At 32.3% G+C, this 15,870-nt stretch overlaps 1 protein-coding gene across 1 annotated transcript in view; it reads left to right on the top strand.

The window, feature by feature from the left end:
- Kyat (Kynurenine aminotransferase) overlaps positions 1-15,870 on the top strand; it is a 17,773-nt gene continuing 1,903 nt past the window's right edge. The window contains exons 1-8 of the mRNA XM_088260640.1: positions 1-121; positions 6,900-7,050; positions 7,537-7,663; positions 8,235-8,344; positions 10,416-10,659; positions 12,036-12,202; positions 14,324-14,510; positions 15,689-15,852. Coding sequence (XP_088116766.1) covers positions 63-121; positions 6,900-7,050; positions 7,537-7,663; positions 8,235-8,344; positions 10,416-10,659; positions 12,036-12,202; positions 14,324-14,510; positions 15,689-15,852 — 1,209 coding nt within the window. The 5' untranslated portion in view covers positions 1-62. The remainder of the gene's footprint in view (positions 122-6,899; positions 7,051-7,536; positions 7,664-8,234; positions 8,345-10,415; positions 10,660-12,035; positions 12,203-14,323; positions 14,511-15,688; positions 15,853-15,870) is intronic.

The raw sequence follows: 15,870 nt of genomic DNA on the forward strand, positions 1-15,870 counted from the left end.
GTTCAGTCTCGATCGGAGTTTGGTCAAGTCTCTCGAGACCTCTGAGTGTTACGGCTTGCAGGATGAGCGGTGACAAGTTTGCTTTGCCCGAACGATATGGAGGCGGGGAAAAAAGCGTCTGGTGAGTTTAAAATATTTATGACTAATTATTTTTTACATTTTTTTTTTTATAAACATAAATTGTACACATTTAAATAAATCACAATTTTACATATTTAGAACTTTTTTTTTGCAGAGACCCACCAAGCCACCTTGCGTGTCTTGTCAGTGGAGTTCTTTTTTAATACATTTTTTTAGTTTTTAACGATTTTAACCATATACACACAATAAAGAGAGAAAAATTAAGAATATAAACATTTCAAAATTTTCATAAAATTAACTCTCGATCATTTACCCATTCCTTTATTTTGCCTTTGTTCCATATTTTATTTTGACCTCTAACATCCGTTGGCAACAAATTTAAAATGTTCGGAACGATATATTGTAGTGTTTGACTCCCATATTTATTGTTAATTCTTGGGACTATCAAACCCTCATGTGTAAATCGTGTATCATGGTTGTGTACTAAAAGATTTCGATATTTTTGTCTAGTTTGTTGTTCAACGAAGTTGTTGTTTGAATTACCTAACGTCCAAGTGATTCTGTAATCTAGCTACGGCTTATGCAACACCGCTTATCATGACCCTACTCGGGCTTCAACTTTTTAAGTTTCATAGCCTTTGCCTACTCGTGAGTGGATTTACTTTTTATGTTTAAAGTAACTATAATTGCATGTAATTCATGAGTGAAAATTCTAGGCAAAAACATGTTTTTTTTAGATATTTATAACTAATTATTTTTATACTTTTATTATCAACACACATTTAAGATTTTATAAAAATCATGGAAACAAAACTTGTGGCAGAGTAGTGTGGTTGTCAATCATGGGTAAAGTGACCATACGTCCCGTTTTGAACGGGACCGTCCCGTTTTTAGATAATTTTTTTATGTTTATATTATTTGTTCCTCTTTCTTTCTTTATCAACATTCCTTTTCTTTTAATTAGTACATAAAAACTATGAAAAAAAATGTTTTCTTGAAAATGCATACTATTACGTAAAAATTGATAGATGTCCCATTTTGAGAACAAAAATAAATGGTTATGTTAATCATGGGTGGAATTGGTGAATGTTACACATGTGTAAAGTGATCACTTAAACCAGCCTATGACGGTCATAAGCCCTGCAAATGCCCAAAATATTCTTCCTATCTAATCACAATGGGAATATTTTTAAAAGTGGACTTGAAATCATGATGGAATGATTTCGAAACCGGTAGTCACAAAGTAGTGTTTTTTTAAGTGGTATTACATAAAGTGAACGATGAATGATAAGGAGAGTGTGTTATATTACCACACCACAAAGTTAACAATGCTTTTATTATACAAAATAAATTTTCATTTTCATTTGAAAAGCTTAAAATCTGAATTTGATTATTAGTTTTTTTTTGTATTTTGATTAAAATCTGACTGGCTTTTTTTGAGATTGAGAAATAAAGTATTCCTGTTTATTAATTTAATATTACTCTGGACAGGACAAACATTAAGTTACGGACAGTAAGTTAAGGACAAACATCAAAGTTAAAACAGGAAACTGTGCTTCAGGTACTAGTCCCTTGCCTTAACGTAATTACCATCAAAATAACATAATATTCTAGCGATACAGTGGTCCATGCACCATTTGGTACAAATAGGGGTTAAAAAGCCGACTTAATGCAGTAGAAATGCGATCCCTCAGACGAATGTGCGGCAAAACAATGTACAATACATTTTTAAATGGTAAAAAAAGTGACGGGTTGTGGTCCCGTGGTTAGTGTCGCGGACTCTTAAACCAGAGTTTCTCGGTTCGAACCCACTCTACCACACCTTGATACCTATTTCTAATAATGAGCCGCTTAGGCTCACAGAAATAGTATGAAATTGAAATATTTGTGTAAATAATAAAAACACAAATATTTATCTTTATTAAAAAAAAAAACAAAGAATGAAAGTCTGAGATAAGCATTATCGATAAAATTAAGAAAGGTGTGTTGAGATGGTTAGGACATGTGGAACGTATGAGTGAGGAAGGAACGGTAAAAGAAATTAATGAAGCATAGGAAGACCAAGGAAAACTTGGCACAATTAGGTATGTCAAATACTGCATGAAATGAAAGCGGCCGGGCCAGGAGTAGAAATAATCAGCGGGTATGTATGGCGAAGAATGTTTGCAAATACGGGTGATATGGCGTTCTATTCTCTCTGCCTACCCCTGCGGAGAAACGGCATGATGGTTAGTTAGTTAAGAAAGAAAAAATTTTTAAATTTAATTTCTTGTTACTATCTACATTATATGTATATTATTCTTGTCATTTAAGTCATCTGGCATTAGGAACGCGGAGAAACGGAATGATGGTTAGTTAGTTAAGAAAAAAAACATTTAATTAATTTCTTGTTACTGTCTACATTATATGTATATTATTCTTGTCATTTAAGTCATCTGGCATTAGAAACGCGGAGAAACGGCATGATGGTTAGTTAGTTAAGAAAAAAAACATTTAATTAATTTCTTGTTACTGTCTACATTATATGTATATTATTCTTGTCATTTAAGTCATCTGGCATTAGAAACGCGGAGAAACGGCATGATGGTTAGTTAGTTAAGAAAAAAAACATTTAATTAATTTCTTGTTCCTGTCTACATTATATGTATATTATTCTTGTCATTTAAGTCATCTGGCATTAGAAACGCGGAGAAACGGCATGATGGTTAGTTAGTTAAGAAAAAAAACATTTAATTAATTTCTTGTTACTGTCTACATTATATGTATATTATTCTTGTCATTTAAGTCATCTGGCATTAGAAACGCGGAGAAACGGCATGATGGTTAGTTAGTTAAGAAAAAAAACATTTAATTAATTTCTTGTTACTGTCTACATTATATGTATATTATTCTTGTCATTTAAGTCATCTGGCATTAGAAACGCGGAGAAACGGCATGATGGTTAGTTAGTTAAGAAAAAAAACATTTAATTAATTTCTTGTTACTGTCTACATTATATGTATATTATTCTTGTCATTTAAGTCATCTGGCATTAGAATGATATTTGAACTTACACTGATATCTTCTATTCTGCTTTTATCTGGTTCAGTAATATTTAAAAAAACAAATGTAAGACAGACATTACTATATTTACATATGTTCGTAATCCTGAGTAATTTATGTCAAATATCTCGAGCGAAATGCAAAAAGTATTAAACATTTCTGATTACCAAGATTTAAATGATTTCTATGCATGCATGAATACTGTTTAGTTTAAGTTTTACTTAGTAAATACCACTATTTCTTAAAATCCATTGTGACAGGTGTTTTGATGCATTCCGCATAATTTTCAAACAATACAGCGTTTGAAAATGATGTGGAATGCATGGAAACATGTCGCTCATTCCTTTCAAGAACGTCATAAATAAAAAAACTTGATTTTTCAGGAGAACGTTTTTAAAGTTTAAAAATATAACACAATGTATCAAAAATAAATATCAAGCCACTTATTGAACTTTTTACTGTGCAACAAAATTTTTTAGGTAAAACCTGAAGGTTTTTTCTCCATTTGAAAAATAGTTAGTTTATTTAAAAAAAATAATTAAACATTACCTTTTCTTCAAAATGCAAAAACAACATTTTCTGCTCTGTAGCGGGTAAATATTAATTTAAAAATATGCCGCTTTTGCTGGGATATAGTACATTTTCTGGGCATTCCAAAAACATGCAAAACTGAAAATTGAAAATTTTTTATTTATGACGTTCTTGAAAGGAGTGAGCGATGTGTCACAATAGATTTTAATAAATAGTGGTATTTACTGAGCAAAAATTTAGTTAAAAATGGATAGATTTTACCAAAAAGTGACTCCCGAATCAATTAATGAATTGGATGAATTACATTAGTATGAGGTTATGGAAGTCTGATTGAGTCATTACTCCTGTATATACCCGGATTTCCATATTCTCATCTCTATACATTTCTCCATCTATGCTGAAATATCAATCAAACCCAGTTTAATTTTTTTTTTAAATCTCATAAAGGGGGTACAACACAGAATTTATCAACAATGATTCGAAGACATTCAATATTGTGGATTTCTATCGCATCTTAATGAAATCTTACTATAGTGGAACTCAGTTGTAACGGCCTTTTATATTACATCAACTCAGATATAATATCGCTTTTTAGCAAGTCTAGCCAAGCTGTATGTGTAAGCGTTAGCGAAACCCAGTTTTATCATTAATTTATACTGTCTGTCTTGGTTATATCATTGATTTAGTATTAGTGATAATTAAAAAATATTAGAGCAAAAAGAACACTTATATTTATTTTGACCCCCTCCCTGGGAATCGAACCCGGGACCTCCACCATGGTAGTCAAATGCGCTAACCACTAGATTACGGGCCATGGGGGAGATGTATCAGTAAGATATAAAATTTTAAATAATTATGTAGATTGCCCAGAGCTTTTATCACTCATCAATTTTAGAGTCCCGGGAGCACAGACCAGAAACAAAAACTTATTTAAATCCCTAAAATGCACACCAAGTCCTACCAAAATTCATTTTTATATCGAGCCTGCGATATGTGTTATGAAATGCTTAATGAAATAGACATCAATAATGTTTCTTTTAATACGTTTAAAAGAAATATTGTTGATGTTTATTTGACCAGTTGATGTTCTATGTAATTATACTTCTATGGCAGTTTATTTACATTGTTTTATTTTTAGATTACTTGGTGGAAACCTATAATTGGAATTGTTATTTTTTTTGCATTTTATCATATTATGTTATTTTTGTCGAAATATTCTGTTGGTTTTCCAATAAAAAAATATATAAAAAAACCCTTTTCTACTCTCACCACGTCTTTCGCGAGGGCTTTTTTGTTTTGAATTTGCAATTTTCAAAAAATATATAGCAAAACCAATACATAAAGTATGAAAACGCTAAAATGCTCCATCTGTAGGTGAATTTCTGCAACATCATATGACATTTAAAGGACAGTATTATAGATAAGCTACGTATAGAACTATAGAAGAAAGACTGTCACAGAATAGTCTGCATTTTTTTATTCTTATATGTAGCGTGCGAAATGATTAATTGTTGAGATATGAATTTATAGACTTGCTTGAAGATTGCATAATTTTGTCTGGTTTTTTAAATTATACAAATATTTGTTTTAACAAAATTATCATCTCACGTATATGCATACATTTTGTTAAGGTCGTTGCCTTTCTTTGTCACATTCTTTTATACATTGGAACCACAAGAAACAGGACACTTTTGAAGAAAAAAAATATTTAAATTTTTAGAAATTAATCTTAGGTATATTTTTTAAATAATTATATTAACATTGATGAAGATTATTGAGATGGTAACATGGAAATCTGGGTATTTATAGGGATTATGACCTATATATAATTGGCTGATTTGAGTGATAACTTTACTGAATAAAATTTTTAAAATTCTATTATTTTACTCTAAAATGTTTATAATATTACTATGGCTCCAATAGGTCTCATTTTACTACGGGACCAAACCGTATTGGAAATATTTGTGTATATGATAACATTAAAATTTCCATTTTTTTTCTCAAAAATTGGCATATCGCTCACTCCTTTCAATAACGTCATATATCAAAAAAACTTGCTTTTTCAGGAGATCGTTTTTAATGTTTAAAGGTATAATAAAATGTATTAAAAATAAATACCAAGCCACTTATTGAACTTTTTACTGTGCAACAGATCTTTTTAGGTAAAACCTGAATTTTTTTTTATGCATTTGAAAAATATTTAGTTTATTTAAAAAATAATTAAACAATACCTTTTCTTCAAAATGCAGAAACAACACTTTCTGCCCTGTAGCGGGTAAATATTAAGTTAAAAATATGCCTCTTTTGCTGGGATATAGTACTTTTTCTGGGCATTCCGAAAACATCCATAACTGAAAATTTACGATTTTTGATATATGACGTTGTTGAAAGGAGTGAGCGATATATATACAGTATTATTTTATTCAATTATCTCAAAAAGTTTTGAATTCTGAACTGAACTTTAATTTTTACAACAAAAAATAAATGTGACTTGTAATTCTAAATTTCATTCATTATTTCATAATTCTTATCAATGTTGATGTAAAATTGGTATCTTCACCCATTTATTACATTACCATAATGCATGACCTCCTAACCTTATGATTAAATTGTTACATTATAGCAGTGGTTCTGTACTTTTTTTAAGTCAGGGAGCACTTTAGTTGTAAGGAAAATTCGCAGTACCCCAAAACTAAAGATCCAAAAAACATACAAAGAAAGCTTGTATTAAAAATAAAACTGATAATTTTATTACAAACAAGTAAAAAAAATACATTCATTTAAAAAAATACATAAAAACGTAAATACTTCAATGAAACTTTTTGCGGCAAAAATTATTAAATGTCACCTGAGATTGTTAGCTTTTACAAATTTCAGCGATTTAGGTCTAATATTTGATATAGCTACTCTCATTTCTTCTTCCAAATTGCTAAGCCAAGGTTCACAAATCAAGGGTTACAAATCCTTTCAATGAACCTACCATTGATGTACCACCGTCTGTATAAATTGCTACACATAACTCCCATGATATTTTCAATTGTTCTAAGTATGATGATGTAGAATTAAAGATATCTTGCCGCTGTTGTGAGCTGAGCACAGAGAACTTCACTTTGCAAGGGTGCTGCCATCTGGCCATTATATCTACAACTCAAATAGCACATCTGGATTATCTCTTATTAGGATTTATTTTTCGTATAATTTTATTTATAATTGTTATTATTTTTAATTTTTTTGTTTATTTCTAGGGTGGAGTATATCCAGCTGGCTTTGGAGCACAAGCCCTTGAATCTGGGACAAGGTTTTCCCGACTTTGCCATCCCGGAGTACATGGGGCAGGCTTTGGTAGACATTGCTACCGGACCAGATGTACTCATGTACCAGTACACTAGAGGGTTTGTAAGTTAATTATTCACTTTTTTTGTGACAATACATATTTTTTTTAACCCTTATCCGCACCCGATGGTGCATAGGGTACTGCATCATATAAACACAGTGCATTATGCAGCAAAAAATTTGACCAGTTATATATTTTTTAAAAAAAATGAGAAAACTCAGATTTGTGAAAAAGTATTTGGACACACTCAAAATGTTGCGAATAAAATACTTCTCCTTCTTCAAACCCTTATCCGCATCCCAATGGTGCATAGGACCCTGCATCATATAAACTCGGTGTTATCTTGTCACATGAAGGAAAGGTGATGAGCCCACCACTTTAGGTACCAATCCAGGGTTATATCAAATAAATATTAGAGTGAAAAAATCACTTATAAAATCGTTCTGAGAACAACAGGACACATTCCTAGCTAAAGAAGGAGAAGATAAAGATCTGTTTTTCTGTATTGTGTACTTATACCACCTTTAAATTATTATTTCTTTTATCAGGGGCATCCACGGTTGGTTAATGCGATAGCAAAACTGTACTCCAAACTTCTGAATAGACAACTTAATTCCCAGACAGAAGTGCTGGTCACTTCCGGAGCTTATGAAGCTTTGTTTTCTACCATTTTAGGTAAGTTATGAATCTTCAGAGTAATTGTAATTTTCCTTCATTCTTGAAACCCTTATCTGCACCCCAATGGTGCAAAGGATACTGCATCATATAAACACAGTGTTATCATGATTGGTAACGCATAAAAGAAAGGTGATTAGCCCTCCGTTTCAGGTACCAGTCCAGGGTAGTATTGAATAAATATATATTAGAGTGAAAACGTCACTCAATTTATTTGACCCGCCCCCTCCCTGGGAATCCAACCCAGAACCTCCAGTACGGTAGCCGAGCGTGCTGACCATTACACTACGGAGGCGGACCGTAATCTTACTTGTATAAAAAATAAATTTTACTTTGTAAAAAATAAGTATTTGCGGTTTTGCAGAATGGTTACACTTTAGCACTTAGATGTATGATATTGTGAGGAGGTTCAGCATAATTTCCAACCTTCAGCATGGAGTGGTACAGTGAGATGAAGATGTGTATATGTAATAATTGGCCCAGGCTCTAATGTGCATGTAACAGAAATAATCATAGTTGTTCTTTTTTCTTTTCGATTTTTATTTACATTTTTACGAATTTTGTCTCTCAGGTCACATAGACAAAGGTGATGAAGTCATCATTATTGAGCCCTTCTTTGATTGCTATGACCCGATGGTTCGTATGGCCGGAGGAACTCCCAAATTCATACCTCTCCGATTGGTGAGTCATTTGTGATTTATCTAAATACAATATTAATTTCTATAGAGTTATTCAAACATCTCCATTTGAGAAAATTTAAAAATCTTTGAAAAAATACCTTCACATTAAGGACGGGAAAGATATTTCTACCCGTTTGGTCGATTGATGCTTAAGGACAGGAAGGGTATTTTTACCTTCTGCGCTGGCCTCTTTTCAAAATCAAAAAATAAGGAATTATTTAATATTTTTATATGAATATAATGAATAATGAATTCAGTTATAATGAATTCAGTTCCTTGGATCTCAAATCAGTAATGAAGGAACTTGTGAAGGAGAGATCAGACGTCGTATCGCCATCATCAAAATTGCCATGTCTAGAAAGACCAGTGTGAGTAACAACACCAAGATGAAGCTTGTTAGGAGCTTGGTCCATTCCGTTTGGAATGGACAAAATATGTTCAAAATGGACAAAATATGTACAAAAATTTGATTTTATTGATTTCCTTTTATTGACCCTTACCAATGTGGAATCTCATTCAACATTTTTTCCTCAAAAAATGAAAAAAATGTTTTTTTCATAATTTTGTGCCTGTCATTAACTTGTCACTCGAATTGAAGATTTCACATCAATACTGATTACAATTACTTTGATAGGATGTTGTTAAACTTCTTTATCTGCTTGTGGTATAAATTAAGATCATTCTAAAATAATACTACAAACCACAATCTTATCATTTTGATTATAAAAAAAGAAATAACATCAAGCGCACCATATATGCTGATATCGCTCATTACTTTCAACAACGTCACATATCAGAAAACTTGATTATTCAGGAGATCGTTTTTAAAGTTTAAGAATATTATAAAGTTGTATTGAACTTTTTACTGTGCAGCAAATCTTTTTAGGTAAAACCTAAAGGTTTTTTCACCATTTAAAAAATATTTAGTATACTTAAAAAAATAATTAAACAAAACCCTTTCTTCAAAATGCAAAAACAACACTTTCTACCCTGTAGCGGGTCAATATTAAGTTAAAAATAATCTGCTTTTGCTGGGATATAGTACATTTTCTGGGCATTCGCACTGGGCATTATATTTTGAGAAGAATAGTATTCACAATCTTTTGAAAAATAATAACAATCCATCTGGGTAACTTGGATCGATTACAATAATCGAATACAGGGCTAGCGCAAAATTATTAACCCTATTAAATGTTGTAAATTTTGCAAATGACGTTGTCCGTCCATCATATTAGACATTTCGCTCACTCCTTTCAACAACGTCATATATCAAAAATCGTCAATTTTCAGTTGTGCATTTTTCAGAATGCCCATAAAATGTACTTTATTCCAGCAAAAGCGGCATATGTTTAACTTAATATTTACCCGCTACAGGGCAGAAAGTGTTTTTTTTGTATTTTGAAGAAATGGTACTGTTTAATTATTTTTTTAAATGTAGTAAATATTTTTCAAATGGAGAAAAAAACCTTCAGGTTTTACCTAAAAAGATCTGTTGCATACTAAAAAGTTCAAAGAGTGGCTTGATATTTATTTTTAATACATTTTATTATATTCTTAAACTTTAAAAACAATCTCCTGAAAAATCAAGTTTTTTGATATATGATGTTGTCGAAAGGAGTGTGGGATTTGTGAACTGCAGAATACAAACAGATCAATAAAACAGTAAAAAATCTAAAACACGCACAATCCTAGATGTACATACTCTACAGGGCGTCACTTTTACAAATGTCAAGCTATCAAGCTGAAATTTTCACGTAATGCCAATGACAGACGTGGCAATCTAAAAAAAGAGAATTCAAATCAGGTGACAGAACGCCACATGGTGGTGATTCCGGGAACTTTTCGATCAAGTCGGTATAGTTAAGACCTTAATAAAGAGATTGGTATATAATATGTATTCATATAAAAACATTGGATAATTCCTTCTTTTTTGCCTTTGAAATGAGGGCGGCGCAGAAGGTAAAAATACCCTTCTTGTCCTTAAGCATCAATCGACCAAACGGGTAGAAATTTCCTTTCTCAACCGAAGTATATTAAGGAACAAATAACCAATTTTAATATTTTTTCCACAGAAAAAAACTGAAGGGAAAATAATGTCGTCAGACTGGGTGTTGGATAAGAAGGAACTGGAGGCGATGTTCAATGATAAGACCAAAGCTATTATTCTCAACACACCAAACAACCCGTTGGGGAAAGTGTTCCGGCAGGATGAGCTGGAGTTCATTGCCGGACTCTGCAAGAAGCACAACGTTCTCTGCATAGCCGACGAGGTATACGAGTGGCTGGTGTATAAGCCCTTCAAGCATATTAGGATAGGTAAGTCAGGCTTTTTTTTCTATAAGTTACACTTATTTGCTAGTGATTTTGGCTCTTACAAACAAAATACGTTTTAATAATAATAAAAGGATATAAAAGGGGATAGAGAAAAGAGAATAAAAAATAATAACAATAATTAATTAAAGAAATTAGGAAAAATGTAAAATAAATTACATGATTATTAAAAATGTAACATTTGTATTAGACCACTTATTGAGTTTTATAGTATTTTACACGACTAGTTTCGAAAACTACAGATGTTTCTGACAGGTAATTACAAAATAAAGGTTTTTTTAATACATAATCTATGTTTTTTTTTTTTTGAATATTGAAAGCATTAACTTTGTGGATCATATTGATATATTATTTTGAGAAATAAAAATACTTATAGTAAATTAAATTAATAAATTAAACCCTGAAGAGGGCAACAGGTTGTTGCCGAAACTAGTTGGTTAATAAAAATGTGAGTGGATCAAAACACAAAGTATTTTTATTTCTCGAAATAATATATATGTTATTTCACAAAGTTAATGCCAAAGCATTACCTTTAATGTAGCTATAAAATGTGGATCATATACATTCAATTCAATTCCATTCAATTCATACATACATACATATACACAAGTATACGCACATACACATTATATAGACTTTAACTAAAGAGGGGCATTCAAAGGTTGTGGATATACTAAAAGTCAATATGTTAATTATTAACATATCGCTCACTCCTTTCAAGAACGTCATAAATCAAAAATCGTCAATTTTGAGTTGTGCATGTTTTCGTAATGCCCAGAAAATGTACTATATCCCAGCAAAAGCGGCATATTTTTAACTTAATATTTACCCGCTACAGGGCAGAAAGTGTTATTTTTGCATTTTGAAGAAAAGGTATTGTTTAATTATTTTTTAAAATATACTAAATATTTTTCAAATGGAGAAAAAATATTCAGGTTTTACCTAAAAAGATCTGTTGCACAGTAAATAGTTAAATAAGTGGCTTGATATTTATTTTTCATTCATTGTATTTTATGTTTGAACTTTAAAAACGTTCTCCTGAAAAATCAAGTTTTTTGATTTATGACGTTCTTGAAAGGAGTGAGCGATATGTTAATTATTATATATCATCACCATTTGGTGCATAGGGCACTGCATTTTACACACTCGATAATTTGCCATACAATTATATCCAAACGAAACAGTTTTCAACCATTAAAACAAAATGAAATAAAACCATTAAATACAAAAAAAATTTATGATAATCTTATTAGCAGTCAACGTATTCACAAATGACATAAACCAACTGTGATGTCATCAATGAATTGTGGACGTGATTTCACAGTTTTTTTTTGTGGATTTACAACCTTAATGTTTTACAGCAACTCTACCGGGCATGTGGGAGAGAACCATCACCATCGGGTCCGCTGGCAAGACCTTCTCAGCCACGGGATGGAAAACAGGATGGGCATACGGCCCGGCCAATCTCATGAGGAACCTTCAAGTGGTCCACCAGAATTGCGTCTACACTTGCAATACTACTATTCAGGTAACATTAACATATCGTTTACGGGCGGTTTTTTCATCAACCCTGACATATTTATGCATAATTTTTTTAACGATAAATTACCAAAATATTTTAAGGATAAAATAGTTTTAAATAAAAATTGTCATAAACATTTAACTAGAAAAAAGGATAAAATAAGACTGCCATTTATGAAAAAAACAGAGTCGCAAAATTGTTTAACCTTTTAATCGCGTTAACTTTTTTCTTAAGAGACGCCCGTGCGCAGCGGTATTTTGCCGTTTTTTAAATGATTACTTTTATCATGTATTTAGTTGAGAAACGATTTATTTTCCTAAACAAAAACGTTCAATGGGATTCATTGTGCCTTTTTGGTACTCTATAATACACGTGTGTCACATTATTCTTGAAATTTATCGTAATATAAACAAATTAGATCGTAACATAAATAAATCAAAGCACGCATCATGTGTCACTCTTACCCACTGGCGATGCGTAGCGTTGAGAGTGAGACAGATATAGGGCATGATTATGGCGCGGACTAATTACCGACCACAAGAAAAATCAGGGATCTGTTCTTTTATTTATCCTTGTGATGTTACAAATTATTAGTCAGATATTTCAACAGATGTCATAAGGCCAAGGATTGACGTATTATTTTATCCAAAGTTCCACACCATGAAAAAATCCCTCCAAGTTGAACTGAGGTTCGAAACTTGGAGTAAAGTAAAAACACAAACGGTTATGTCAGCCGCGTATGGGGCATGTTTTGTTAAAACACATACAGTTATGCGAGCCGCGTGGATCCGGTTAATGTATAAGGGTTTGAAAATGTATGATGAGATGCCTGAATGTATGAAGAATGAAAAGAGTCTGAAAGAATTTAAAAATAAATGTTTTGTGTACTCTAAGGAAATGTAAATATATATATGTAGATGTAGTAAATTAAGTGTATAAAATAGTTTATATTATGTAATATAAGCTAACTTACGAAATAAAAAAAAATAAAAAATCATACTCACAGTTTAGACAGTCTGCTGAGCCGACCCTCAGTATACTAATCACAAGTAACCGCACACCCAATTTGGATCTGTACAATGTTTTTTGGCATCTCTCGCGCTCTACCAAAAGTAAGCAAACAGAATGCCTATAAGCGTCTCCCGCTCTCTACCAACAGTATATAAAAGACGCGTTAACACATTTATTTTCTTTCTTCCGTCTGTGTCATGTCAGGTCGCTCCGATGCCGACTATCTCTACTTGAGATTAATTATCCTTGTCTTGGGCAGCTCTAAACAGCGCCTCGACAGTTCTGATTTCCGTCCAATCTCGTATATTCTGGAGCCAGAAGATCTGTCTTCTGTCCACACTTTGTCGACTTTCTATTTTGCCTTTTATGATTAGGTGCAATAGCTCGTACTTCTCTCCTCTAAGCACATATCCCAGATAGGACACCTTTTGGACTTTGACATCAGTCAGAAACTGTTTTCCTACTCTCGATTTTTGACCATATCGGTTCATAAAATGCTTAGCGTTCTACTTACTATGTACACATTCACTGTTAATCTAAAAAACCCCTGAAAACCTATTGGTGCTAATTATATTTGAATTATTTCATTAATTGATTCGGCAGTCACTTTGTGGTAAAATCTATCCATTTTTAATTAACGTTTTATTTAGTAAATATCACTATTTCTTAAAATCTACTGTGACACGTGTTTCGATGCATTCCGCATAATTTTTAAACACGGTGTTCAAATACGGTGTTTAAAAAGGTTGCGGAATGCATCGAAACACGAGTCACAGTAGATTTGAAGAAATAGTGGTATTTACTAAGTAAAACATTAATTAAAAATATATTTTAATTATTATGATGTATCAAAAATTATTTATTTTGACTTGACGCGGGAGTTCTTGCATCTTATAAGAACACAATAAATTTTTTTTTAAGAAAAATTACAAAAAATATATTTGCATGCAGACTCGTATTTATTATGACTTACGGAAAAGTCTGGATGCAAAGTTTTTTTCTAACAAAATGTATGAGTATTATGTGCTAATGCAAATTGTCCCTGACATGTGCCACAAAATAATACTATTTTAAATTTTATCTCATAATATAAAGCAATATTTTTTTTCTTTGTAGGAAGCCGTGGCGCGTGGATTTGAGATTGAGTTTGACCGTCTGGGAACGCCGGAGTGTTACTTTAACTCTCTGCCCGCAGAACTGGAGTCCAAGAGAGACTTCATGGCCAAGTTCCTGTCGGATGTCGGGATGAACCCCACAATACCGGAAGGAGGCTACTTCATGATAGCTGACTGGTCTAAACTGAGTGAGTATTTATGTGATATACAGTCCAGCCTGGATATAAGAATTTCATTAACGTGTCACAGTAGATTTATTAATAGTGGTATTTGCTAAGTAAAACATTAATTAAAAATGGACATAAGAAGCCTGAACATAAGACTGACCTCTTCAAAAGAGTGCTGGCTTAAGTCTACCTCTCTGTAAAAGAATGCATGAATATAAGAGAGACCTCTTTATAAGAAAAAATGTCCCCATCCCTTATGGTGGGGACTGACCGGAGTTATTTCGTCGTAACGTAACACGTTCTGTTGCGAGCATTCGCATTGTCAGTACAGCGAGCCGAGCTCGTTTCGGGTACTCCATGCGATGTTCGGATGCTCTCCGCAAATGTAACGTTACGACGAAATACTCCGGTCAGTCCCCACCTTTAAACTCTCTTATAACAAAGTTCGACTGTTTAAAATTACAGAAGTGTATATTATGATCACTTACGCCAGTCAAATGCCAAATGAGAATAAACATAGTGTGGGCCAATCAGGAACTTCTCAGCATTTGCTCATTGCTGGGAGGAAACCACGTAAAACTCCTCAGGAGAAGCCGGACTGTTGACTGCCGTCAACAGGCCTTCCGTTCCACTAGAAGAGGGTTCGGCATTTTGTGTCCTAGCTTGGTTTATAGTGCCAATGTCTTTCACTTTTTTTTATCATATCGCTCAGTCCTTTCAAGAACGTCATAAATCAAAAAACTTGATTTTTCAGGAGAAAGTTTTTAAAGTTTAAAAATATAATACAAAAATATAATCAATATCAAGCCACTTATTGAACTTTTTACTGTGCAACATATCTTTTTAAGTAAACCCTGAAGGTTTTTTCGCCATTTGAAAAAAATTTAGTTTATTTAAAAGAAATAATTGAACAATACCCTTTCTTCAAAATGCAAAAACATCACTTTTTCTGCCCTGTAGCAGGTAAATATTCAGTTTAAAATATGACTCTTTTGCTATATAAATATAGTATATAAATATAGTACATTTTCTGGGCATTCCGAAAACATGCACAACTGAAAATTGTCAATTTTTGATTTATGACGTTCTTGAAAGGAGTGAGCGATATTTAGTACCACCTCTGTTAAAGATACTGTTTATGTATGGAAACATCAGATTTTTGTGATCCTATTACTATAGTTGTTTGTTTTTTTCTGTAGCGGATAAAGTGGATCTGACAACAGAGACCGATGAATACATGGATTACCGCTTTACGAAGTACATGACAAAGAAAGTTGGTTTGCAAGGAATCCCTCCAACTGCTTTCTACAACAAGGAACACAAACATCTGGCCGAGGATTATGTCCGTTACTGTTTTATTAAGGTGAACAATTTTTTTAAT

Source organism: Brachycentrus maculatus, unplaced genomic scaffold (genome assembly GCF_059751285.1).
Source record: "Brachycentrus maculatus isolate JH-2025_06_01 unplaced genomic scaffold, ASM5975128v1 h1tg000139l, whole genome shotgun sequence".
Lineage (NCBI taxonomy): Eukaryota > Metazoa > Arthropoda > Insecta > Trichoptera > Brachycentridae > Brachycentrus > Brachycentrus maculatus.